At 41.2% G+C, this 27,829-nt stretch overlaps 1 protein-coding gene across 3 annotated transcripts in view; it reads left to right on the forward strand.

The window, feature by feature from the left end:
* Positions 1-27,829, forward strand: part of doc2g (double C2-like domains, gamma) — an 81,944-nt gene that overhangs the window by 43,996 nt on the left and 10,119 nt on the right. For all 3 annotated transcript variants that reach the window (XM_074630033.1, XM_074630034.1, XM_074630032.1), the window contains exons 5-9: positions 2,062-2,171; positions 9,699-9,825; positions 10,036-10,092; positions 11,685-11,809; positions 27,584-27,665. In XM_074630033.1, coding sequence (XP_074486134.1) covers positions 2,062-2,171; positions 9,699-9,825; positions 10,036-10,092; positions 11,685-11,809; positions 27,584-27,665 — 501 coding nt within the window. The remainder of the gene's footprint in view (positions 1-2,061; positions 2,172-9,698; positions 9,826-10,035; positions 10,093-11,684; positions 11,810-27,583; positions 27,666-27,829) is intronic.

The following is a 27,829-nucleotide window of genomic DNA, read 5'->3' on the forward strand; positions in this document are numbered from 1 at the left end:
CACACTGGTTCAGTCAATGTCACTGGTGATCCTCAATGGAATACGACTGCCTGGTCAGCATTCAGCGGGAGAACTCCCGCTAAGCTCCTGCAGGGCTCCACCACCCCGCTGCCTGTTCCTCATCAGCTCAGTGGTGCATCTCCTCCCACAACCCCGCCTCCTGGTCCAAACAACTACTTTTGTTCATCGCTGACACTGCAACCGAATGAGGACCAGAAGAGTGCCAACTAGCCCCTCACTACTTCCCCGAACTGAGTGTCTATGAGCCTATGTTGGAGTCCAGGAAATTGTCTCCTCGCTTCATGGGCCCCTTCCCCATCTCCAAAGGGATCAACCTGGCTGCAGTCCGTCCTCGACTGCCTCGGCCCGTACAGATCCACCCCACTTTCCATGTCCTCCGGGTCAAGCCTGTGAGGGAGAGCTCACTGTCATTTCAGATCCTGCCACCCCCACCTGCCCTGCAGTGACCCCTGTATTCCCCGCCATTCCCCATCACCTGACTTCCCCTGCCCACCTGATCCCACTTCCCCATCATTACACTGGCCTATATACCGACCCACTTCCAGTTATTCCTGGCCAGATCGTCTATTGTGCTCTTGCCTTAGCGTTCTCGCCATTCCTGAGTTTTGCCTGTTACGACACCCTGCCTGCCTAGACTCCTGCTCGCTAGCCTGATCCCCTATTGGATAAGTTTGCCTCATCTCCCCTGTCTGCCTGGTTTTGACATTTGCCTGTTGTCCACCCTTTCGTGTCACAAAAACCAAGATGGCAACGGCCAAAATGCTAAACGTGAGGCTTCAAAACAATAGTCAACACACCAATGGGTGACGTCATGTTGACTACGTCCACTTGTTATATGCATTCTATGGTTCAAACCGTTTTTTACTGAGCCTTTACAGAAAGTGCAATACTAAATCACTGTGGGCCTCTTTAATGGTGTTTGGACAATAATGGAGCTCTATGGCACAGAGGATGAAGCTACTTTATCAGGCTTTGGCTACAAAGGTTGCACTTGTTAGTATGATAAGTTTATTGTTGGTTTTGGTCTTTTTATGGTATTTCTTTTACAATGAGAAAAAAATAGAATATTATTTAGAGCACTATATTTTATATCCTCACTGTAGGTGTTTAAAATCTAAATCTGCAGCATCTATAACTGTGGAATAAAAAAATTAAGCAAAAGAGAAATTGCATACAATTGAAACACTCACTAAATCAGAAGCACTTCAAAATACTACTTACAGTACTTAGGTAAATACTTTCCACCACTGAGAGTCACCCCTGCAGCTAAGAAAAGCCAATTAGTTTTGCCTTTGGCTCTATAAGGTCTTATTAACTCACATTTTATGACAAGAATGTGTCTAGAACTTCATCATTTGAGCCAGAGGTTTGGTTTAGGAAGAGTTGTGTGGAATTTATGTATCTAGGGAGTCAGTAAATGCATTTATTTGGGATGCGCACCCAATTTTTCAGAACGGTTTAAAAACATTAAAATACATACAAAAGAAAATCCGAAATAAATGATGAACACAACCTGAAGGCATCCTGGGAAATGAGGCAGCAAGTGGCTGCAAACTTTATTTATGGATGGTGAAGCTATTAAGGGGCTTATGGGCATTTCCTCTCTTGGAAAGCCTTAATTTTTCATGCTGAATGTGTTGTGCAGCTTACAGTAATTGGCTGCTGTGTTCAGTCTGAGACACAGTGCTTGTTTTGGAGGTCTGGCTGTCTTTAGCATGTTGGGGAGGAGACAGATGGACAGGTGAGGCGAGGGAAGCCTTGCGTCCTCTCACTCTCCTCTACAAAGTAGGCAGCAGATGTCTGCGATTTCCTAAGGGGCAGAGATAAATGATATTTCCCCACTCTTTCTCTCTCTCCTTTCTTGATCTTTTAGTGTCACTCGTTTTGCTTCCTTTTCATGATCTTTTATTCTCTTTCTCTCGTTCTGATCCGACGCGTTTGCTCCTTCACCCCTTAAAACATTCCTCTTTTCTTCTTTTTGATCCTTCCCTTTCCATAAATTTTTCTTTTCATATTTCTTTGTGTCCTCTGTCTCCTCAGGCAAACAAGCTACGCACAAAAACCCTGAAGAATACGCTGAACCCAGTGTGGAACGAAACGCTGGTGTATCACGGCATCACAGCAGCTGACATGACTACCAAAACGCTCAGGTAGGCGCTCCTCTCTTATTTTCACTCTGGCCAGCAATTAGCACTATTCCCCAGACAGCCAAATGACCAGTTTATTATGCGGATGATGAAGATCCATGCTTCCAATCCTCCAGTGGGCTGCCAGCAGCAGCCTGTGCTTCCCAGTGGGCTCTTCCAGGTAATTCATTATTTCAGCCAGGCGACGCCAGCCAACTGTTCCACTTGCCGTTGCTGCGGTAACTGCTCAGGTGTTGGCTGCGCGGCGAGTCTCCGCCCCCCCCCCTTCCCACAGCGCGCTCCATATGGAGTGATTGAGGTCAAGCGTAGCCATCTTGGCCCAAAAAGTCTGACGCACTCGTGTCATCCCGCATGTGTAAGTTGATTCAGAGACGGGACTTTCGTGTGTGTTTTGTTTGTGAATGTGTGCGCGGCGTACAATCAGTGTCAGTTTGCTCAGCAGATTCATAATAGGGTTGGATGGTATTGTTTATCCTGAGGAAACACGAGCATGGATGCACACACACACACACACACACACACACAAATCCCGTGTGTACCGCACACACAAATGTAGTCAGTCAGGTGTGTGCTTATCCTCGTGTGTGTATGTCAAGGGCAATCACTGGCAGGAAAGAACACACATGGCCCCTCCTCTGAACGTAGTGAAAACACACACATACACAAACAACACACGTCCTTGAGCTTTCACAAACACACACATTCGGAAATAACATTTACTCCCCAAACACACACACACACACACACACACACACACACACACACACACGCACACACACAAACAGCAACATGAGGAGACACCCCTCAAACTAGAGGAAACCCACCTGACCTCTGCTGAAGGACACAGCACACAAACACAATCCAGCATGGGGGCTGCTGGGAAGCCAAAACGAAGAAGAGTAGTGTGACCAGTGTCAAGCAAGAGATGGAGAGAGGTGACTGCCAAGATCAACAAAGAGGGCAGGGGAAAAGCTTGAATGATGTCAGGTGACAGATAAGGCGGTGTGGAAAAGGAAACTAGGAAGATGACAGAATAGAGGGATGGAGAGACTTCCTGGGTCAATTGAAAGAGAGAGAGAGAGAGCGGATGGATGATGAATGAGGAAATTCATTTAGCTGAGAAAAGAACGGCGTGTGACGGGGAGGAGTTTACTCAAAGGGGAGCCAAAAAGCGAAAGAATGAGGACAGTGAGAAAAATGTGAGACAGCAAACGAGCCGGAGTGAATGAAACGCTGTCTGACAGCGAGGAACGGGGGGGAAGCAAGCGACAGACAGAGAGATATAGAGAGATGAAGAAAATCTGCTGAAACTCTCTGTGGATGTGTTCAGGTGCCAGCACGATACCTCAGCCAGAAGACAGTCTTTGTTCTCATTAATCCACAAAAAAAGCAGCGAACAGTCAGACAACGGAGAAACAGAGAGGGATCCCCGGAGAGATGTTTACTCACGGGGTTGTGCCCGCTCTGCTGGTCCCAGCAGGGTGCAGAGGAGGGGATGATGTACTCTTTGATCCCCGTGCTCTGTGAACTGCTGAGCGGGAGGACTCTGTCCAGACTCAGCCTCTCTGCAGACCTGCCTGAAGGCCTGGACAGTGCAAAGTTTATAGTTAAACTGGGCCATACTGCAGTCACAGCAATTCAATTTCAGATGACTGTGTTTTAAAGTGAGAACAAGGATTATTTCGAAGCAGCGTTTTCATTCAGGTATTGTAATTTTTTTTTGAGCAGCTTTTTTGTCAGAAATACAACAGAAGAGCAACAGGTGTATCTATTTACAGTGCAGCCAAACAAACTATTTCCTATGTAAAGATATAGAGGAGTAATGTCTACCTGAGCAGAGAATGAAGTCACTCTCCTTCTGTGTGTGATGTAATCTGAGGTTGTCAATTGCTTTATTGACATAGCCGGGCCGGCCGCATGTGCTTTTAGTGTGGTATAAGTAGTTTCCCACACGATCGCAGGATACTGTAAAGTTGGTTACACTGAAAGATTGCAATCAGTGCTAACCTCATCTTTCAGCAATCAACCACTTTCAATGTGAAGCAGCGGCAGTAGGAAATCTTTGGTTTGCATTAGGCTTGCCACGGTAGTCGGTGTTACTGGGGTTACACAGTGTTCGGGCATACACCGATTACATTACTTGCCCATCATCATTTTGCTTTTTTATAGAAATAAACCCATTTAATTCATTTTCACGTATCAGCGTTGTGTAATCAATACATAGTCGGACAACGGAGGCTACAAACTGCAAGGGAGAGTGTCTGCTCCGTACGGAGTCTCAACACAGAGTAGCAGGAGTCTGATTTCACACACACAAGGGACGAGAGAGAGTTGACAGACAAGACGTCGGCGGAGGATTTGGTGTCAAAGCGAAAAGCAAAAGCGCCTTTTGGCAGTATTTCAGATTTAAACCCAATGCTATAAGGGACCCATAACGTTAATGAGGCAATCGCCGTGAGGAGAACGGAGCGGTCACAGCCGGTGTGCGCGGCAGAGCAGCGCCGGGTGGAAACCTACAGCCCCTCAGTGAAAGCTCTACGAGAGAGGCCAGATATACAGCCACCCGACGTTGAAGATCAAAGTTAGCAAGCTACACATATTGAGCATCATCTTTTCTTGTAAAATGTCCGGTGTAATCGGTAACAGCGGTGTTGTCACAAGTTTATTAACCGGTTGGAAAATGTCCTCACCGTGACATCCCTAGTTTGCATTAGTAGTAAGAAAGAGTGAACAGAAAACAGTGAGGCTGTTATCAATTAGATAACGTTGCGCTGGATTATACGCATGTATCGTTTTCCGCGAATCCCTCGTGCTTAGGTAGACAATTTAAATCCAGCGTGGGAATGGCGGACTCTGCCACTGCCAATAAATACTACTATATAGAGCTAATTACTGAATGTAAATATATTCACTGGTTGTTGCAGAAAACTGCCAAGTCATAAATAATATCAAAAAGTGTTGTTTGATTTCATGAAAATCTTTTACAATTATGTCTTTAAGCAGTATCTTTCTGTTTGGTACTTCAGCCCACATCAGTGACGGTGATAAAAGCTGGAGGACAGCCAAAAACTTTTGAGCCACGACAAGTTTCTTTGTTTTCATCCTGCTGCACTGCTCTTTGTACTGGAGGATAAATGCTGTAAAAAAAGTTTCATGCGGCGTGTAAAATGGAGGGAGAAGACTGGTTTCGTGCATTTAATTATTTATTTCACCATTCATTCACTCATTTGCAGTTACAGTGATTATATAAAGCCATTATGCTGCAGCAAAAATAGCACTCAAATAGAAAGGGACGGCTAGATAGAAGCTGGGAATGAAATGGCTTGGAGACAAAAAAATCTCTCAAAGTTGTAACAGCATTCTTCTTTATATTCTGAATTCAACTATTCCTCAGTGTGCAGACTTTATCTCTGAGGGCCACTGGAGGTCCAGTCTGTTATTAAGAATGTATCAGCTGAGTAAACTAATAACTAATGTCCTCAATCCAGGCTTCACGGTTGGCCTCATACCGGCTAATCCTTCAATTGGTGCGGCACAGCTGCCTGAGGTGCTCAAGTCTTGAGTGAAAAATCAACCGAACTGGAAGTTATTTAGTCGGTTATTGAGTCGTAAAAAACTGTAATTGTCTTATTTGGAGGAAAGCTTTTACTGAACTCCAGTAAAAAATCTCAAGGCAGATTTCTAGAAAATACCAGAAACATGAGAAACCGCACTGGGACCAAGTAGATTTATCGTCTCCTTTGAAGTCTGAATATGAGACAGATTGAGTTGCTGTGAAGATTGTTTTATTGCAGTGAGGCCGTCGTGATTTGGAGATTAGGTCCACACTTCTCTATCAGTTGCTGCAGTCTGCCTCTGCCTTTTGGGCAAATTTCAAATCATTTAGGACGCAGAGACAGTGATAATGTGGGGCCTAAATCCCTCCCCTCATTTAAATGACAATGCTTTTTGTTGCCTTTTTAAAAGATGCACAAAACAATTGAGGTGAATTGTTCATTTATGACTTTGGGGGAGAATCTCATTTTTAAGACTCCTTGTGGCTTTTATCACTAAAATGATTTTCAGGCTGTCAGTTAACGGAGGAGAGATGGAGCATGTGGAGGTGTTGTGATGAGACGTGGGTATCAAGAGATCCTGTGTGTGTATGTGTGTGTTAAAGGACTACCAACATGATGTCAGTACCAGGTCTAGTCTCTCTCAATTTCTTCCCTCTATCTCTCCGTCCCACTTTCAGGCTTCGTAATAGACTCGCACTGTCCTCGGCTGTGGGGAGATAGGGACAAATATAGGACTTGATTTGGTATTGCATGGAGGGCGAGGCTGAGATTGGCTACAGGATGCCTCAGGTGAGATGTATAGTCGGGTTCTGTTATAGTCACGGAGGGGGAAAAAAAAATGTTTGATTAGGTGTTAGATGTCAGGATGAGAATGATGTTTTTCGTTGGGGGTTGCTTTCTTTTTGCAATGCTAGTGGCAATGTCGGCCTGTCGGTCAGTTCGTCATATTTCCGGACTGAAATATCTCAACAACTACTGGATGTATTGTTGACATTCATGTTCCCCAGACGATGAAAACTACCGACTGTGGTGATCTCTCACTTTTTCTCCAGCGCCACCATGAGGTCCACATTTGTGGTTTTGAGAGAAGTGTTTCAACAGCTATTGGATGCATTGCCATGAAATTTTGTAGATTCATGTTCCCCTCAGTAATAATCACCTTGTGCTAATCTGTCCAACACTTTGGGTGATGACAAAAATGCGGCATAACTAATGACATTCCTTCAGCCTCAGCTGTACTTTTCATGTTATGCTAATTAGCAGATGATGAATAAGATAGTGAACATGGTAAAGATTATATCCACCTAACTTAAGCATGTTATCATTGCATTTCGCTCAAAGCAGTGTGGTGTGCCTTCATACAGCCTCACAAAGCTTCCAGCATGATGGTAGACTCTCAGCAGGGGGCTCCTTTGATTTTTTAAAAACATTGTTTGATATTGAAGTTAGATTTGCATCTCTAATAATATCACATGGACATGATTTTCCACAGTAATCAATGTGGACTATGTATTTTAAGTAGCCATGCAATTTGTCTTCATAATATTAAAATAAATATTGCATATTTAATTTGGCGCATAACAAACTGTGTCATTCAATTTGACTTGAATAAATTGACAAATCAAATTGACTAAAATACTGAAATATATATATATATATACTGTGCATGTATGTATGTATTTATGTATATATACATATATACATACATATTAATGTATATGTATGTATCTGTATGTACTGTATATATGTATGTATATATATATGTGTGTGTGTGTGTGTGTGTATATATATGTGTGTATATATGTATATATACTGCATCTATATACATACACACACACATGCTTGCTTTATGTATATATTTATTATTGGAAATCAATTAACAACACATAACAATGACAAAGATTGTCCATAAACCTACCAAAATTTAGCGCAAGCTCGGAGCGTTATTTAACCTCCCTTGTGACAAGACAGTATGACATGGTGGGTACCACTGGATTCCTTTTCTAGTTTTTCTAGTTTTCTAGTTTCATATGATGTCAGTATCTTCACTCTAGCTCTAAAACTGAACCCGCTACAACCTACGAAAGATCAATTGTGTTAATGCATTAAAGAAATTAGTGGCGTTAAAACACATTTTTGTTAACTTTGACAGCCCTTATATACTCTATATGTGTGTGTATTGTCATAGACCGGCTCCTAGGCCATGACAAATACGGGAAAGGACGCAGTGATTGATTGTAAATTAAAGATATTTATTACAAATAAATTAAGAATATACAGAAATAACTACAAATGTGGAGTGTGTCAGTCAGTAACATCAGTAATGTAGATGTGGATGTGTGATGTGTTGTAAGTGGAAACTAAAGAAAAGTCAAACAAAGGCAGCCCGGCAGGTTCTGACAGGTATGAGTCCAGGTGAAGGAAAAAAGAGGGCTGAGCAGCACTTGATTGGGGCTTTTATACTCCGGACGCGCCAGCATCAGGTGCTCTGCATCAGGCATCAGGTGCTCTGCATCAGGCATCCTCTCCCGTGATACCTTCAAGGACACAGGGAAAGAATGAATGGCCAAATCCACACTGGCATCTCAGTAGTGAGGCAGGGGCCGTCACAGTATATACAGTATATACTGTATATATACTGTATATACATCCATTCATCCATCCTTGTTGTCATCAAAGTTTTTGTTGACAAGAGATACTTTCACCACGCAGGAGCTTTAAAACACCCTGATAATCTCGTGTAACCTATGAGGCGGATTTTGTCAGCGACTCCACGCTAAATTTGGCACCACACGGTTTAACAGATTCCACGAGCATCTGTTTGTTTTTTAGAAGAATTCAAAAGCCGGAAAATATTTTGGGAGAGGGTGTGAGGAAACGGATGGAAGATTTGCACATAAGAAGCCAAAGGTTCGGGCGGAATTGGTGTCACCTTCGTCTCATCACAGACACCCTGCATGTATGACAGAGCAGAGGCACATAAATCATCTGACAGCCGCGGTCATGAGTCAGAGTTATTCTGAAGCTTCTGCTACAGATACTCATCCGTTATGACTAAAAGGCTGGAACCAACATGTCAAACGTCCAAATGTCAGAGGGACAGGAAGAGAACAGGAAGAGAGGGGGAAGGTGTGTGTGGAGAGCCGGAGAGAGAGAGAGAGAGGTTGAGAATAGAGAGTGAAGAGGGAAGAGAGAGGAAGAAATCAAGAGCGGTGACAGTCCACATGGGAATATCTGAGCACAGAGGGAATATTGTAGCAGGTGATGGGCTGTGAAGACTGTACTGTAGCTGATGGAATATTCACCCTCCATCAAATTGAGCAAACATTACCATCAGTTTAAATAAGTGTGCTCCGTGGAGGAAATCATTTTACAGAACTGTTACAATACAGATAAAGATACTGATTCACTTGTCTCGTTTTAAATTCCGAGTGCAACCAAAGAGAGATATGCACGGCTGTGTCACAGTACATCTTCATATTCAGTGACACCCTGGAAGCACAAAAGTCACCTTAAATAATATATAACGCAAATGAATCGATAGCATGCAGTCCTTTTAATTAGTTTTGCCCCGTATACAACACAAAATCAATGTCCTTTTTAACGGATTACCTGCTTCAAACAATCTCTTTCCTCTCACATGTTTCAATTACAACAAATTAGTGTCTGATGGAGTAACAGCCAAGAAGCAATTGATTGAAATTCCTTTGGAAACCCTCTTTTGAACTTCTCATCATTCATGAGGCTGCTCACGTGCAACCGCCGGGAACTCATCCTGTGTTGCAGATGGACGAGCTGATTGATTGTTCGGATGCACTTTCGATATATATGTGGCACAGTCTACTATGCTTGCTTCACAATAATGAGCGCAGCAGAGCAGCGGCGGGGGGTTCATCTGTAACTTTTCAACTGACTCACCTGCTTCCTTTTCTCTCTATATCTCTGCTATCTGTATGCATGTCTGCGTGTGAAGGCTGTGTGTGTGTGACATGGACAGACTCGGACGAAATGAATTCATCGGCGAGGTGAGAGTGCCTCTGAAGAAACTGATAGAGGGCGAGAACAAACGCTACAATATGGGCCTGGAGAGAATTCTGCAGGTAGGTACATTATGTGTGTGTGTTTGAGCATGCACATACATACCAAATGGGTCTCTGTGGACATATATATCAAGATGTTTCCTATTTCCAATGTGCATGTTTTCCTGGGGGCGATCAGCCATCATTTTCAAATACCACATTATAATGTGTAATGGATATTCACCTCGGGGCTCTGGGCTATAACCATGATGTCTCTCTTTCTCATTTCAGAATAAAGAAGCTAACAATCAAATGGTGGAGCAGGGAGCAGTCGTGGGAGAGGAGGAGGTAAAACTATCATCACCAATCTTATTATTAACTCTTTCAACCATGGCTCACTGTATTTCCCTATTACTCTCCTATATCTGATACATTTTCTTATCTTTTCAGCAATTGTAATTTATCCTCTATTTTCACCGTCTCTGAAGGAAACGAAAGTTTAATTAGCCGTTTTTTTTATCCCTATACTGTATGTTTCTGAGGCATGAACTCGAATATGAAACGACTCACAGGACTCCATACAGCCACGTGATGTAAATTACACCAAGGCCGCCAGTCCAGTGTTTTCCTCCTCCGGTGGTCGTTATCTAATTTCTCTTCATGATTTTAGAGACAGAGGCTAATAGCTTTTTGGTCTCTGATTAGACTCAGTTTATGGTTTAACCGGGAGATTAAAAGGAGAAAGGAGCAGTGTCATTTCGCCGAGCTCAGATAAAGCATTTCATTACAAGCTTTAAAGGACCGGTGTGTAACAATTAGAGGGATCTATTGGCAGAAATGGAATGGAATATTAATACGTATGTTTTCTTTAGTGTATAATCACCTGAAAATAAGAGTCATTGTGTTTTCATTATCTTAGAATGAGCCGTTAATATATACATAGAGAGCGGGTCATCTCTTCACGGAGTCCACCATGTCTCTACAGTAGCCCAGAACGTACAAACCACTGTTAACTTTTCCTGCTTGGGCCAGAGTTGATAACGTTACACGCTCCAGAGATAACCCCCGTTATTACTCGATTTTGATTGGTTGATCACGGCGTTGTACAGTCTGTTATTTCTTTATAGTAGACCGTTGCTATGTATAACAGACCGTTGCTATGGACGCAGTTCTGATCTCAGACAACCATAGTACCATATTTTAGTCAAATTATTGATGTCTTAAGTAAGTGGCCATGTAATAAGCAGGATAATGTACAGCTAGCGGGTCATTGTTGGAAATAAACCAAAGCCATTGTCGGAATTTATTTCACAACAATGACCCGCTAGCTGTACATTATCCCTCTGTTGGTCTTGAGGAGCTGCAGCATTTGTTTCTGCTCAAACTGCAACTTCAACTGTACATTCATGTGATATTCTCAAAGCTAAACTAACTCTGTCTTTTGCTCCACTAGCTCACTTGTTCACTCACACACATTTGCCGCCACTCTCTCTCTTGCTTCACCACTCACTTCCCACGTACACACACACTCTAGGTACTGGCTCTACTATTCTCTAAATGACCTACGCTAACTCTTACAACAGCTCTAGATAGGGCCATTCACGTTTTCACGTCGGCCATCATAGTTCTCCTACACACATGGCACACAGGAGAGGTTGCAATCTGCAACTTCACTGCTAGATGCCGCCAGATGTTACACACTACCTTTAATTTGAACACCGCTGTTGCCCATACATAAAAAAAAACGAAATGCTAGGTAGTGAAAGTGTTGTGAAAGTATTTTAATTCCATTTTATTTGTGTTGCTTTGAGTGAAAAGTGTTTTGAGAAGTGTTATTGACCCTGCTGCAGGATTCCCCGCTGTGTTTTCATTGAAGAGGGAAATGTCAGGTTGAAAACAGGTGCTCTGTCTGACACTGTTGTTGTCGTCTGCGTCCCCAGCGTGGCCGCATCCTGGTGTCACTGTGCTATAACACAGAGAAGGGCTGCCTGCTGGTTGGGATCATACGCTGTGCCCATCTGGCCGCCATGGACTCCAACGGCTACTCTGACCCCTTCGTCAAAATGTAAGTCATCTCTGATATTCATGAACAAACCTGCTATCCTACAAATTATGCTCATATGCAGCTTTTCTGCATTAGCAATTCACAGTGGGGTGATGTTCTCATAGTACAACGAAAAGTCAGGGTGTGTAGGTTGATTTCAACCTGGCATATTTCCCATACAGTAAATGTGTCCATTGTGGCTTTATGGGTTATGCTAACTGAAAAGAGGCGTAATCTTTACATGAATCATTTCAAACGCTTGTCTCTGAGTCCGACCAAAAGTAAGCACAGAAAGTAGCCGCCTGGAATAGCCATGTTGGCTAATTCATAGGGATCTAAATTATTTTGCATGAGCCCTCGTTTCCCTGACTCTCTAACGGAGGTGGCAAGTGCAAAGTTATCATGACAAATAGAGTCACAATGGCAGCATTTATGGGAAATACACCAGTTTGAAATTACCTGGTATTTTCGTTTTAATGTCCTGTCGCAAGAGAGACATTTATTTTTCAATTTAAACATGATAATGAGTTTATTCAATCAGGTGTGAATCTTTGGATTGAAGGTGTGCCTTTTTTCTTGACATCGTTTTTGCCAAGGCAGCTGACATAATATAGGGATGTGCATGCACTACTACTGTTTGTGGCTGTTATCTTTGACTTTATCTAATAAACTACATCTTAACCATTAGCTGCAGTGTTTGGATGGATACTGAAAAACGTTGGCAGTGAACATGTAGTCAGTATTGTGGCATATGACTTAGGAACGTGTTTATCAGATTCCAAAACAGCTTTATTTTGGAGATATCCGACAGGGTATTCTGGGCTGTTTTATATGCCTGAAGAAGCTATGTTGCTTGTGGTGGTGTTGGTTCATAAAACATCTGATGTGGTGCACATTTAAACACAGGATCCAGGGAGCCGTTCCAACAATTTATTAAAGTCAAGGTGTGAAGTTGGATGGCAGTTGGTGGATGATTTTTTCTATTAAGAAAAGACATTAACAGATGATATTATAAATCTCATGAATATAATACAAATTACAAATAATAAATTAGATCATTTTAACTTACATCTTTATGCATCCACAATCTGGAATTTGCCTTTTCTCCCTCAGGTATCTAACATAACACAAAACAATCTGTTAACTTTCAAACAATATATATCTCATTTCAACCAACTAAATTATAAAGGTACAAAAGCCACATTAAACTCACATCACTCTCTCTTTGTTCTGCCTGGAATTGTTTGGAGGGAAAAGGGAGGGTTATGGCCTGGAGGGCAGACTTATATAATCTAGGGGGAGTGGTTTAATCAAGAGTGGCATTCTATAAAATGCCTGCAGGTGGGTTAGAGACTTGTGATTTAACAACGCCAAAATAAAACATGCTATTTTCTAGTGGTGCAACAATTCAACAAGTCCACTGTTGGGTATGTATTGCTGTTTTTGGGTCACGGTTTGTTTTGTTGTGCACATTAGGGAGCAGAAAACCATAACCATATCCAATGTGTTTGAACTCCAAAATATATAAACAGATAACACTGATTTTATACATGAAATAAGGCAGGTTACTTAATGGTCAAATAGGCCTATGTTCAGATAATTGCCTCTTCTATGTCTCTAGGTCTGATTTTAATAGCAGTGCAACGGTTCAATAAGCCCAAGGTTCGGTTTGTACGTTATTTAACGATTCGGTTTTGCATCCCTGTTTCTGTAGACTTTCACCTGAGGCTTGGTAGGGCTAGCATCACAGCTACCACACTACACCGATTCTGTTTTCGAGACCCAAAACATAGAAAAAACCAAGTCCCACCTCGCAAAACTACCGACCTCAAACACAGAGAATATAGAAGAGCTACTCACAGTTATGCCACTGCCAATTTAATTTCACAAAGAGCGAGCAAAATGTTTCTCCAAAGATATAATACTGTAGTGTTTTCTGAGGAGTTTCTGGAGGCGTTTCATCAGCAACCACACAGACACACACACACTGTGAGCAGCTCCTCCATTTCTTTTGTGCATTGCATCATGGGACATTAACAGCACACTTTAAAATCAAGCATTTTTTTAGTCTGCATACTGACTTTTTGAGTATAAATAATTTTGTCACTTGTCCGCTGTGAAAACACCTCATACTCAAACCCTGTGTAGTGTTAGTGTGTAGTATGGACACAGCTGAGGTTAGACAACGTAACCTTTGTTCTATTTCACACACGCTTTGCCCTTTAACCAGCCTGACACACTAAAACTCCAGCTTAGTGAGTTGATGGAGAATATAACCAGAACAATCTCTAACACTTCCTAACTGGACGCGATGCGAACGAGCGAACATCAGATTGTTTCAGTTTTTCTTCTTTGAAAAACCACTCGCCCTGGCTCTATTTATGTGAAGTTTCGCGCCCCTCCAACCTACTTTCACTGGTCAAAATCAACAGTGACAGTTAATCAATATCACTCTCTCTATGTAATAGAGAGTGACATCGCTCGTAGTATATCTGGACAATTTTTCGCACTCCATTCGCCAGAGTTCGCACAGTCGCTGTATGTTAGGAAGAGGTGTTAGACACATAATGGTGTCTGATAAGTCAGCTGCCTGTGATGCCAATGGGAGCCTAACAATGTTAAAATGACACTGCCATACAGTAGAGACGCAGTCCCAACCAGGAAAATGAATCAGCAACAATTTTGATAATAGTGAATGAATCGTTTTAGTCATTTTATTAAGCAAAGAAGCAAGATATTAATTTGTTCCAGCTTCTCCAATGTGAGGATTTGCTGTTTTTATCTCTTTTATATCATTAAAAATCTAATTTCTTTGGATTTTGGACTGTTGGTCAGATAAAACAAATAATTTGAAGACGTCACCTTGGGCTCTGGGAAATTCCTGACATTTTATAGATTAAAGGTAGGGTCGGTAACGCTGAGGAACTTGCAAGAGTACACTAGATTTTAAAAATGTTCTAACTGAAAAACCAAGCCCAGTGTTGCCAAGTCTTTTCCAATGAAAGTAGTGGTAACACTTTATTTTAGGGGTCTGCAAATTTCATGGTAATTAGGTGATAATTAGCAAGTAACCTATTTTAAATTTCTTTTGAATTACTGCCAAATTACCCCAATATTTACCTCAAAGTTTAGCAAACATTACTTTATTATAAACATTATTTAATAATTATATTCCGCTATTTCCCAATACCTGGTAATTTATTTAATACATTTCCAGCAAAAGAATATAAAGTTAATTGGTATGCTTGATTTCCATGTCTTCTGATAAATAGATAATAATTAGCAAATAACTTATTTGAAATTTCTTAAAACACTCACAGAATCATTACATTAGTTACCAGGTTACATTTGTTTAGACAATAAGTCACACAATGGGGAGATTTTTGCCTGATCAGAAGTGTCTTCTATTAGTGTTTGGTTTTCCACCTCCGATGAAGAGCAGCCGCTTCTCAAGCCTAAGGGCCTTATTTTCACAATTATAGGCTATTTCAGCATATAATTGTTAAATTATGTATATAATAAAGTAATTTTCGATACATTTTGAGGTAAATATTGGGGTAATTTGGCAGTAATTCCAAAGAAATTTGAAATAGGTTACTTGCTAATTAATCACTTAACTACCATGAATTCTGCGGACCTGTAAAATGAAGTGTTACCAAAGTAGCAGCACTAGCTCCAAAAGTCACTAAATCTAGAAAGAAAGCTGCCAAGTCTGCAACACTGACAGTCCGTCATTTCAGGCCTCCCTCTGCCACTTCCCCACAATTATCATGACGATCATAAACATATGATGAACGTAAACAACAAACATGGCTATTGTTAGCTCTCACAGCTTTCAAGCTCGCAGCGTGTGCCTGTGACAGCCACAAATACCGGATATTTTTCTTTTTTCTCAGAGCATTTGATTTATTGATTGCTGTCAGGATGTAATGAGAATAAAAAAAAAAAATATTTGAACAACACTACCAACCCGATCTTTAAACGATTAAGCAATTAGTAAAAAAAAGCTATGGATAAATCAATAATTAAAACACTTGTTAGTTGTGGCCTTTTTTTGCCAATCTGCCCTCTTGTCAGACTGAGCTCTTCTCTCAGCCAGTGCAAGGCTTTTCAAAGTGTCTTTGAAATGCAGAGCCGAGGAAAGACAAAGTCTCCGACACGGCACACCTGAGCCAACCTGCCTGTAAGGCATGGGTGGTGACAGATAAAACCCACACAGCTCAATCTCTGATCTGCCTGCTGCACTTAAATACCAACAGTGCAGGGAGTGAGAGAGCTCCCACACAGGACAACCAATCCTGTAGCCAACGCCACCTCCAGTAGTGGGAGGCTTCGAAGCTCCACGTTGCTGAAATTGCTTCTAAAGGAAGTTTTAGTGGCTGTAAAGTAGCTTTTAGTTTCTGCAGCAGATTCCAAAATAGTGTGATTGGATTGAAATTTCAATCTTGACTTTGTTTTTGACCCCTTTGACCAAGACGATGTTTGTTTATGGCCTGAGGATGGTGTTAGTAGAAGATGCAGAAAACGAGGTGGATTAGACTGAGTATCCTCCTGAACCTTTGTGTGCTTCATGTAAGTTTTAAACTGGAACATGCTTCTGCCGGCGGCACATAAGTGAATGTGCAATGGTGTCATTCAGAGACTTTTGCTTGGCTGTTGTTTTTTCTTTATGCTTTTCAATTGCATACGTACATTATTATATGTATATTTTCTTTTCTGTTTTCAACCAATCTCCTGACAGGAAATTTGATCAACTGATTTGCCTCTCGTCTAACGTCAGCTGGGATCGGCTTCAGCTTCCCCGCGTCCCTGAATAGGATAAGCGGTTACAGATGGATGGATAGATGGATGGATGGATGATTAGCTTGTTTGTTATGCACAGCCACATGACACATTGTTTGAGATCTCGGAGTAGTGTTGTAGTACTTGATTACTCGTCTCAGAATCAACTGCATTTTTAATCGGTCTTGTCTCGGTCTCAGACAAAGACGACTAATGATTTTATTTCAAGACCACAACTGCGGGGACAACACTACATTGTACGTGCATTGTCTGATTCATTTGTTAACATCATTACTGTGATTGGATGTAAAACTTCTTCCTTCAAATGCAACCAATAACTTGACTCATTTCCATCCATACATCCATTATCTGTAACCGCTTACCGCTTGGGCAAGGTCACCAGACTATCGCAGCTGACACATAGAGACAGGCAACGGGCAATTTAGAGTCAACAACCTAACCTGCATGTCTTTGGACTGTGGGAGGAAACCGGAGAACCCGGAGAAAACCCACGCTAACACGGGGAGAACATGCTAACTCCACACAGAAGGGCCCCAAGCCAGGTTTGAACCTGTGACCCTTTTCCTGTGAGGTGGTAATAGTACTAACCACTGCAGCTCGTTTACTCATTTCTATCTGTTAACGGCTATCTCCTCACCTCCCATCACATGCACTCCAAGAAAGTGAACGTGGGAGACAGGAGAAGACGCTCTGGCTGTCTGGGAGGAGATATCCGCCAAATCTTCGGTAATAACATTTGGCTACCTAAGAACACACAGCAGTACTGGGACTGGCACTGGTCTGGTGTTGATCTTGTCTAGGTCTCGATACACTCTGGTCTTGGTCATGACTTGGTCTCGGTTTAGGTGGTCTTGACTACAACACTGTCTTGGTGCACTTGCGACCTACACCTACCCTTAACACCCTTCTCTTTGTAAATCCGTAGAGAAGTTTACTTGTAACATCACAGAACTATAAGGCCAGCATGAACTGGCTGACCTAATGTCCGCTCAAGAAAAACAAGAGTATCAGTCGCTTCAGCAAAAAAAAAAAAAGACATTTATTTGCCATGGAGGGACAAAGCCCTCTAGCATAGGAAGTATGACTTCTCCGTCGGGTGTGGAGGAGGAAGTATCGTGATGTTGTTATAGATCCACAGAGTCCGAAGAGGGAGGATGAGTGAGTGGGTGAGACAATAAAACATCAGACACGAGAGGCCACTGTTCATTTTCTATTGACAGTCGACATTGGTTTCTTTTAACTATGATTGTTCCTCAACTGTTAACACATGGTTATTATTGTAACCAGGGCAACAAAGGTCCCCTAAGGTCCATTTTAACCCAGACCCTAATGTTTCCCAACAAAGGTTGCCAGTTTGATCCCCCTCCTGTCCACATGTCGAAGTGTCCTTGGGCAAAACACTGAACCCCAAATTGCTCCCGATGGTCAAGCTTTGTGTGTGTGAATGGATGAATGAGAGGCAAATTGTGAAGCCCTTTGGATAAAAGCACTTTATAAATGCAGCAATTACTTATTTTAACCCAAACCTCTGATCCTAACCAAGTTGTATTTGTGCGTAAACCTTATCAAACCTTAACCATAGCGGCGTTGGATCAGAAAACACTACTATGTGTCGTTCTAGAGGGCGTGAATGAACAACTATTGTAGTTTAAATTTGCTAAATTCGATATCCAGAGCATTAATATAGCCGCAAACATATATTTGCTATGTAAAGATACAGAGGAGTAATGTCTACCTGAGCAGAGAATGAAGTCTCTCTCCCTCCCGAGTTTCTCAATGCTTTGTTGACATCGCCTGCTGGCTGCCCGTGCCTTTTAGTGCATGTTCCTGCAGGTGAGCGTGTCCCACTGGCTATAGCTCACAGCCGCCGCTCTGCACTGCTCTCACACGGCGGTTACAGCTGATAACGCCCACCCTCTGGTTCCACCCAGGTTAACACTGTTATCTCTGTCAGCACTTTCGCCATTGTTTGCACTGTAAGGTCTTTTCACTGCCAGTTGTCACCATGTTGAGAGATGTTGAGAGGCAATAGAAATGCTTGCAATCCTGTATTTAGCTCCTTTAATTTAGAGGACTTGTTGTAGATAGAAATGGGAGAGAAGTTTGGTCTGAATGAGACAATTACAATTTCTGTATTGAAAAACATTGCTATCCAGTGGTGTTTTCATTCGGTTGCAAAACTTTATTTTGATGCTCACCCACAGTATGGAGATTTTGAAGGTTGTGTGAAGTTTTCTGTAGAGAGATGAGAGAAACAAAAAACACAGAGGACGCTCACGTCTTGTAGAAAAGAAATCTCTCAGACAAACACACACATGGATATTTTCCTTCTTTCTCTTTGAGGTATCGATTTGTTCTTCTACTCCAAAAGTGACGCCTCGTGCTTTATAAGTCTACTTTGATGCACAATGTTTTTGAGTACATCAAAAAATTGCATATGCACCCAGAGTCGCCAGCTCTTCCTCTTCTCTCCTCACCCACTGGGTTGCATATTTTATTCCTTTTTGTTGTGTCTCCCTCTTCTGTGTTTGGCATCCGTTCACCTGATGTTTCTTTTTGTGGAGACTCTTTTAGTTTGCTTAATTTTTTAAACCACTGCTCTGATCTGATTCGTATTTCTGGCACTCAAGTTGTTTGGATTTTTCATTTGCCTGTCTGCCAATGTTTGCTTTTGTTCTCTTTTGTAACAGGGATTCTGTTTACATCACAGAGAGCCTAGTTTGCCACAGTTCACTGGTTGGTCTGCAGAGTATGTGCTGCTCTTTTAATGCATCCTTTTGTGATTTCCACCCAATATAATTAATGCTCTGAAGTTTTAGTGAAGTTAACATAAAAGTAGGGGGTGAATGTATTGCTGGCAAAGGTGAATTACGTCTCTGGAGTACACTGAGCAATTAACTCGACACAGGAGTAAGGAATTAATTTGCTATGATAGCTTTCTGGTGTACTTCACTGTCAGAGCGTTGATGTCCTGCAGCTGTAACACCAGCAATCCTCTCGAGGAATCTGTAAACTGATCTTGATGCCAGTCTGTCTTTATCCATGCTGTGTGTGTCCGTGCATTTGTCCAGAGGGCTTTTCCATTTGGTCTTTTCTCTCAATCAGCCTTTAAAAGCCATTCAAGCGACACAAGGTCAGAATTATCTCAGAACTAATTTGTCTTCCATTTAAAAGGACAAATTAGCATTTGAAAACTAAATGAGTTTACATCCTTCCGGAGGAGCCACACTCCTCCTCTCCCCCTGCTCCTCACACATTACCCGAAATGTTAAAAGAATAAATTATTCTGTCAGAAAAAGACATGTGAAAGCAGAAAAAAAGTGCAAAACATGTCAGATATTTCCTGCTGACCAAGCACACTGCCAAGCTTCACAGTTGTGTTCTCTCTTTCTCTCTTTCCCTCTGAACGCTTGTGTGAAAGTGAAAATCATGACTCCTCTCTGCAGCAGGCATTATATTTAGCTCCTCTTTCCAAATTGTCATTTATCTATCACATTTTTTTTGTTTTTGCGTCTCGGTGTCATAACTTTGTTTCCTGTTTTTTCCATCTCCCTCATCTCTCCCTGTCACTTCTATATTTTTGTTGTTTCTTTCTCTCATTCACATGGGATGCTCTCGCTCTTCTGCTTGTCCCTCCCTCAACTAAACTACTGTCAGAATGGTTTTAGGTAACAAATGCTCGTCGTGACCCTGGCAGTCATCAAATTGTCATGTGATTAAGTTATGAGGGTCCAATGACATAAAGGGCAAAGACAGACGAGAGATGAAAACATTTAATTGTACGGGGGCGGATGTTGTAATGGTACTCACCAAATATGATGTACAATTTTTAGTATTTCAGCTTGTGTTCAACCCTGTACTGTTACATGACCTTGATTTAATTTCATTTCATTTGCACATAGAATACAGAATAAAAGCAAATGAAAAAAATAAAGTAAAGGACAGACGAGGTCAAGAAGCCAAAGCCCTTTACAGTCGGCCTTCCATACCAAGTTTAAACAAACAAAAAGACAAAATACTTCCACTTTTTTCAAGTTTTGCATATTACAATACTCTCATGCCCATTGAAAGGGTTACTATCTCTGCCGAGCGTAACCCTGGGAGGAGATTATGTGTTCAGTCGTGTGTGAAAGTGTGTATGTGTCTGTCTTTCCATGGCTAATCTTGCATACTACTGGACCCATCAGTCTAATATGTTATATGGTCATTTATGACTATATGCTCAAGGACCTTTCGTGGTTGCAGTGATACTAGGGCTGCACAATTAATCATATATTAAGCGTGATCACAATTTTGGCTTCCCACAATTAAATGAACATGATCGCCTGCGATATTGACGTTTAAAAAAAGCATGTTCTGCTCATAGAAAACTCTGCTGCATATCAAATCAAGCGCTTCCTAAACTAACAGCTAGCTACCAGCCGGTGATCGAGATATTTTGGTTTCACTTTTGGGTATAGATATTATCTATACAGCCAATGTGATTAAATTAAGAGCATCAAATTGTTTATCTAGCTCTTATTGTTGCTAATTTTGCTCTCGAAGTGCACCAGATTGAAGCATTTCACTTTAAAATGTAGCTAACAAAGGGGTAGGGTGTATTTTCTCATATTGCAATACTGTATATATAGCAGAAAAGGTCAGTTTTTTCCAACATCGTGCAGCCCTAATTTTGTACATTAACACGGATGTAGCACAGCATGGAAGTGAAAACATTGCTCTGTTTGTTTTAATGTGAAAGTGCAATAAAATATGTTGTCGCTAAAATCAATGAATAATCGTAATAAATAATCGTGATATCAATATGGATCAAAATAATAGTGATTATCGTTTTGGCCATAATCGTGCAGCCCTAGGTGATACACAATTTTTGAAAAAAACAATTGTATTTACTGTTTTATACCGTCATTGACTGCTGACTCCTCACTCCTCTTAACCCGCCGGAAGGAGCCGCATGTGATCAACAACTGCTTCAGTTTGGACTCTTGTTTCTGTTAGGGATTAGGAGTTCCTGTCCAGATTTGCACGCCCATTAGTATTCCTTATCTATTTTTCCATCAACACTGATGCATATGGTCATGGTCTATAGGGCAGTGCGTAGTGTGTGTGCGTAGCGAGTGTGTGGTTGAGCGAGAGAGAGACGGTGGTTGAGCTCAGGGCAGACAGGTGTTGGCGATCGGAGCAAAGGGAAAAGATAGCAGTGAAATTGTTTAGTGGCAGTAAATTTCCAATGTAGGTTACAGTTTGCCGATGAATGAACACTGCAGAAACACTCCTCAATACCCAAGAAGCTCCCGTGTCTTGCTTCCCAGCTGCTGGGCAAAAGTGAAGTAAGAAGAAATGGAGTAAGATTACAAACCAGTCTCTGGACAGAGCCAAAGATGTCACACTCTGCTCTGCCATTTGTTGCAAAATGTAGATTAATATATTCATTCATGCATGCGTGGGAGGGAAAAACATATGCTTGCAATCTAGATGGGGTTAGACAATTGTGGTTTGGATTCTTTCAATCAAACACTACAGCAGTGGTCGTTGCAGACACTCCTGGCAGAGATCTGCACTTTACTGAGTGCACTTTTCTAGTTGGTCACTGTAATCATTCCTCCTGCATACACTGGCCGCAAAGAGGATCCTTCTTATGTCTCCAATGTAAACCCCAGTTCATGCTTGCCACATCCACATGGCCACCAGGGTTTGTGTGACGTTAATAGCAAACTGGACGCTTGTTTCGTGCTCTGCATGTACAGTATTTCACCTCGTTAAATACTCGTTCTCGTTAAACAGATCCGCACCATATTCTTTTTTTGACTGTTTCTTTTTGTTCAGCCAAATACAACAAACAATCGTGAGGTCGGCATCTTCTTTATAGTGTGCATGTGTGGAACACATCCGCAAACCCTTAATTGCCTTATGTATAGAAGGTGCATGTTCACTGTCCGTGTGCAAGTCCGCAGCATCGTGTTGAAATATGAACAAACTTAACTTAAGACATGGGCGACAAAATCCACAGTGCTCGTTCAAAGGCATTCAGAATCTGACACAAAGCTTTGAGTTAGCCAAATCAAGTCTTCCAAAGTTATAGACTATTTAGTGTGAAATTCAGCAAGAAAACCGCTGCAATGAAGGATATAGTTATATAATGAGGGAATTTCGTACTAAAAGGACTGATATTGGAAGATACTAACTGATTTGTTTAAGGCGAGACACTACGGGCAATAAAACTGGTCAACCATGAAGAATGAGTTTTGCTTCCATAACATGTCTTCTTTCAGACTATAGTGGAAAGAAAACATCCAAAATACACATTTAGGTATTTATTTTACACTTTGTATATTTGTGTCTGTAGATTTCTTCTAAATTCACCAAGTTGGCATTACATAATGCCTCATTTGCATATTGAAACATTATTTTTCAGGAAACTTGTAATACAAAAAATAATTGTCTTAATGTACGTAATCAACTGGGGACGTGTCATGGTGATATCTGTTCATTTTTTTTAGGCTGCCTGTAGTGTCTCCTGCTGAAGCCTCATATTAGCAAGAATCTCTGCACAGAACAAGGACTGTGAATTTTGTCCCCCATCTTTTACAGTGTAGTCACGCTTCACGGCCAGTACAGACAGAAGTAATACTTACAGTGACTAATAACTCCGTCACTCTGAACATATGTGAGCATTGTATTACTGAAATACTGACTTTAAAAAAATAAAAAATAAATCAAAGCTTTAAATTATAAAATCCTCATGAATACAAACAACATCTAGAAAAAAAATGTGTTAGAAGACTTGGCTAAAATGAACAGCATGTAGTATAATGTGAGCTAATGGCTATATGTAAAGTAGGCTGGCATCATGAAGACAGGAGAGTTACAGGAGGTGACAACACAATCATCAACACCATCATTACATATCTCACACATTCGGTATGCTCTGCAAATATAGTACCCTTGTAAATCTGCTAAGCTCGAGGTTTTGTAGAGACTGTGGCAGATGTTTTGAAGCTGTGTTAGATTTGAGTATTTCTGGATGTTCCTGTTATTTTGTCCACCCCCTTATATGTCATTCTTAACAAGAGTATTCCTTACTTGTCCATACTGCTCTCTATGAGAAAAACAGAAGAGCATGCACCTGTCAATCTCTGTTAACCTTATCAGTCAGTGGAGGTTTTTCACATGTGTGGCTGAAATAGTGAAAGTGTATAGCACAGAAAAGTGTGACTTTACTGTATTTTGCTGTGAACGACCTAGTTTTTTAAGAAACGGCCAACAATAACTGGGAGGATAATCCCCCCCTATCTCTATGGGCCAGCCTTCCATGTTATGAATTATTCTTCACATTGAATTTTCTACGGTAATTTGGCCATATTTGGTTGCTGCTGTACAGAATATTTTTTATTTATGCTATCATTATTATGAATGCCGCTGTCAAATGATGTTTTGTTATTCTGGAAATTGGAAATCCCCAGTCTGAACGGCCTTGGAGCCGCATGTAAAATGTGATTTGGCACAGCTCAGTCTGAGACGTCCCCCGAGCCCTCACCTCACCCTCTCACATGCTGCCGGTCAAATAAACGCTTTGTTTGGACGCCTCTCTCCAAGGATTTCTCCTTTTCTTCCCATTTCTTTTCTTGTGAAGACGGTCAGACCTTTGTATAAGCTCCAGGTATTTTAATGCTGATTAGCTTATGGAGAAAATGACCTTTTTAATATACAATAAACACCTAACAGAGCCTGTGACTGGTAACAAGAAGCCGTTTGGTAACATGTCATCAACTGAACAACAATATAATTGGGAGTATAACAGGTATACAGTAGGTTTATTAGTAGTATGTACAAAATTATTTCTGAAGTTATCTGCTGTGTATGTCCTTCCAGAGGGCATTTCACCAGAGAGGAGAGAATAACCTTTAAAGATGTGAGCAGACAGAAAGGTTTCATGCAAATTATCATGTAATTCTCTCAAATTTAGCCACTGAACCGTTTGTGTTTATTCGCCCCAGATAGCCAGTGTCCTTATTTTTCCACAGTGTTAAAGCTGAAGTAGGCTGATTGGAGCAAATATGATTTAAAAAAAATAAATTATAAAACGGTCGCTATATCGTAACAGTAGTACAGGAAACAGGTAACCTGAAAAAATCATGTGCCTCTGTGTCCTCCGGTGTCTTCCGGTGCTCCTAATGGTATCTGCAAGATTTCACAGACCGGAGGAAAACAAGCAGTAAGAGCTGATCTCAAATGGTCAAACTAGGCAGCACTGATCAAATATGAATCAATATTCTGTTACTGTAATGCCTATTTCTCGCCTCAAATGTTTTCAGAATCATCTTGTAGTGTACTGTTTAGCTGTAAAATGAGAAAGTTTGTGACGCGGCCGGCATTGTGAAATCTGGTGAAGGAACGCCAAGTTTCGGTCACATAACCTGAGCACAGCCAATAGGAATGCTCTCTCAATGAAATGACCTGTGATTGGTCAATGTTTCCCGTCATGGGCTAGATTTTTAAAGCCTGAAAACAGAGCCATGAGGAGGAGCAGAAGTCTAGTTATCTCTCAGAACACTTGAATTACAATATGCTGAAAGGTTATTATGGAAATTGTGCCCAGTGATGCCAGAAATATACTGCCTACTGCCACTTTAAGTCTACTGTAGCTGCACCAGCTGACAAAACTAGACACTTCCCACCTATATACCGATTCAGCTCCTGTTTCCCTCCCACCCACCCGCAGGATCATCATATTTGAATATTTTAACAAATTCACTGTGAGTAATACAGCGATGTCTGCTGGTGATCTCCCTTCACAGGTTATTTGGTTAGTTATGTAGACATGAGAGGTGAGCAGTTCAACCAAAGAATGGCTTCTCCATCTCAGATTGTATCAGAAAAAAAGTCTATGTTATTGTTTGTTATAGATGTACTGTAACCATCATGTGATCCCTCAGATTTATCTTGCAAACCCTTGGCCGGTTGCTGTGAACATCTGGATTAACTCTGATATTGAGGCTCCTTTGGTCAATCCTGGTTAAGACAGATCCAAGAATATGTTGATACGTTTTATTACACAGCGTTGTTGAATGCTAGATTCTGATTGGTCAATCACGGCGTTCTACGGTCTGTTGTTTCTTTATAATAGACCGTTGCTATGTATAACAGACCGTTGCTATGGGCACAGTTGTGATGTCGGACTCTGGCAACCATTTTTGTGTCAATTTATTGACTTTTTAAGTAAGTAGCCGTGTAATAAGTGTAATAATGTACAGCTAGCGTGTCATTGTTGTGAAATGAAACACTTTAGGGCGATGCAGACCTGTTGGGGTTTATTTCACAACAATGACCGGCTCGCTGTACATTATTCCGTACATATAGGGCTGCAACTTATGATTATTTTCATTGTTGATTAATCTGTTGATTATTTTCTCAATTAGTTATTTGGTTTATAAAATGTCTGAAAATGGTGAAAAATGTCTATCAGTGTTTCCCAAAGCCCGAGATGACGTCTTCAAATGTCTTGCTTTGTCCACAACTCAAAGATATTCAGTTTACTGTCACAAAGGAGTAAAGAAAACAGAAAATATTCACATTTAAAAAGCTGGAATCAGATTTTTGACTTTTTTTTTTCTTTAAGAAATTACTCAATTATCAAAATAGTTGCAGATTAATTTAATAGTTGACAACTAATCTATTAATCGTTGCATTTGCATCTTTTAGTTGTCAACAACAACAAGTAGCAGGACTGAATTCACAATTGTCACTTTTTAACTACAACTTTAGCCCAATCGTTTCGTATCTTGAAGAAAAATGGCATTTTCATCACTGACAACGTAAAGTGTCAAGTCTTTGTGCCACCATTTATCAGTTCCTCCTCCTCCTGTTCCTCCCCACCTCCATCCCTCTATTCTTCACTCGCTCTAATTCCGGCTCTGCAGTGACAACCCCAAGCCCATCCCATGCATCAGCTGTCAGGCCAGGATTCGTCACTAGCGGGGGGGAGTCTGGAAGAGTGAGATATCTCCCCCCCCACCCCCCTGAACACCTTGACTTGGAATTTATGCTGATGATGACTCCCATTGCCCTTTAGCGATCCTTCTGTTGCGTCTTTGCTGGAGCGAGCAGTCCTCCGACATCGGCATGATTACGATCTTGCTGTGGTCTACTGTCTCTCTCAGTTTCTCTCTCACTCTCTCACTGTCCCCGTCTTTGTTCAAAATACTTCTGGGTCACATATTATCTCAGAAAGAGATTTTGCAAATTTTCTGTCTCCCTTTGTTTCTGCCATTCAGCAAAGTTCACTGTCGCAACAGAGCAAAAGGTTAAAAAATACCGGATTAATTAATTTGATCTCATCGATAATGATTGTTCTGGCCTAGTTTAAACCTACCTATTATGCTTATTTTAAGGTTCATATTTGTATTTTGGGTTTCTACTAGAACATTCAGGCTTTATTTTTCTCATACCAAACTCAACCAAACTTTTTGGACTCTGCTCCAGCTCCTCTCTAACTAGTTTTGCTTGAGGGCGTGCCAAACAAAGTGCTAGGCAGGTATTATGCAAATATGTTACTTGGTGACATCACCACGTTACGGAAGAAAAGGCAGGACTTCAACCGAGGCGTTTCAGGCAGTTCAGGAGCAGTGTTTCTGTGGGGGAGAGTAACTCCCTTTGGCGTGGGCTTTGTAACTTTGCAGACCTTTTACATTCACAAAAAAATATATACGGAAAGGGAAAAAGTACAAAATGAGGTCCTCTTTAAAAAGTAAAATGCGTTTGAGGATCTCTCGCCAAAGAGCACCTCTAACTATATCTATATTTTGACAGTCCTTTCATCTACGTAACTCTTAGCCAGAAAGAAAATCAGTGTATTTCACAAAATGTCAAACTATTCCCTTTATTTCAAGCAATGTGTCATCCTGAGGTTGGACATGACCTGAAGACTGTGCAAGTTCACCATGAATGTATATCCTCTTAAGCTTTTGCTCACTTTTTTTCTCTCTTTCTCAGCATGTTGCAGCCAGATATGGGGAAAAAGTCCAAGAACAAGACTACAGTGAAGAAAAAGACTCTCAACCCCGAATTCAATGAGGTAGGACTTGTCTCCTGCTTTATAAATAACCACAATACACCTGGCAACTTCTTTGCTTTCCTATACTGAGCTCAAGATGATGTTCTGTAGTGTATCTCAGGTTTGGATGAGCATGGCAATCAAGCAAATCTAACATTTCTTCCTTGAATGTGTTCTCAGCGTCA

Source organism: Sebastes fasciatus, chromosome 3 (genome assembly GCF_043250625.1).
Source record: "Sebastes fasciatus isolate fSebFas1 chromosome 3, fSebFas1.pri, whole genome shotgun sequence".
Classification (NCBI taxonomy): domain Eukaryota; kingdom Metazoa; phylum Chordata; class Actinopteri; order Perciformes; family Sebastidae; genus Sebastes; species Sebastes fasciatus.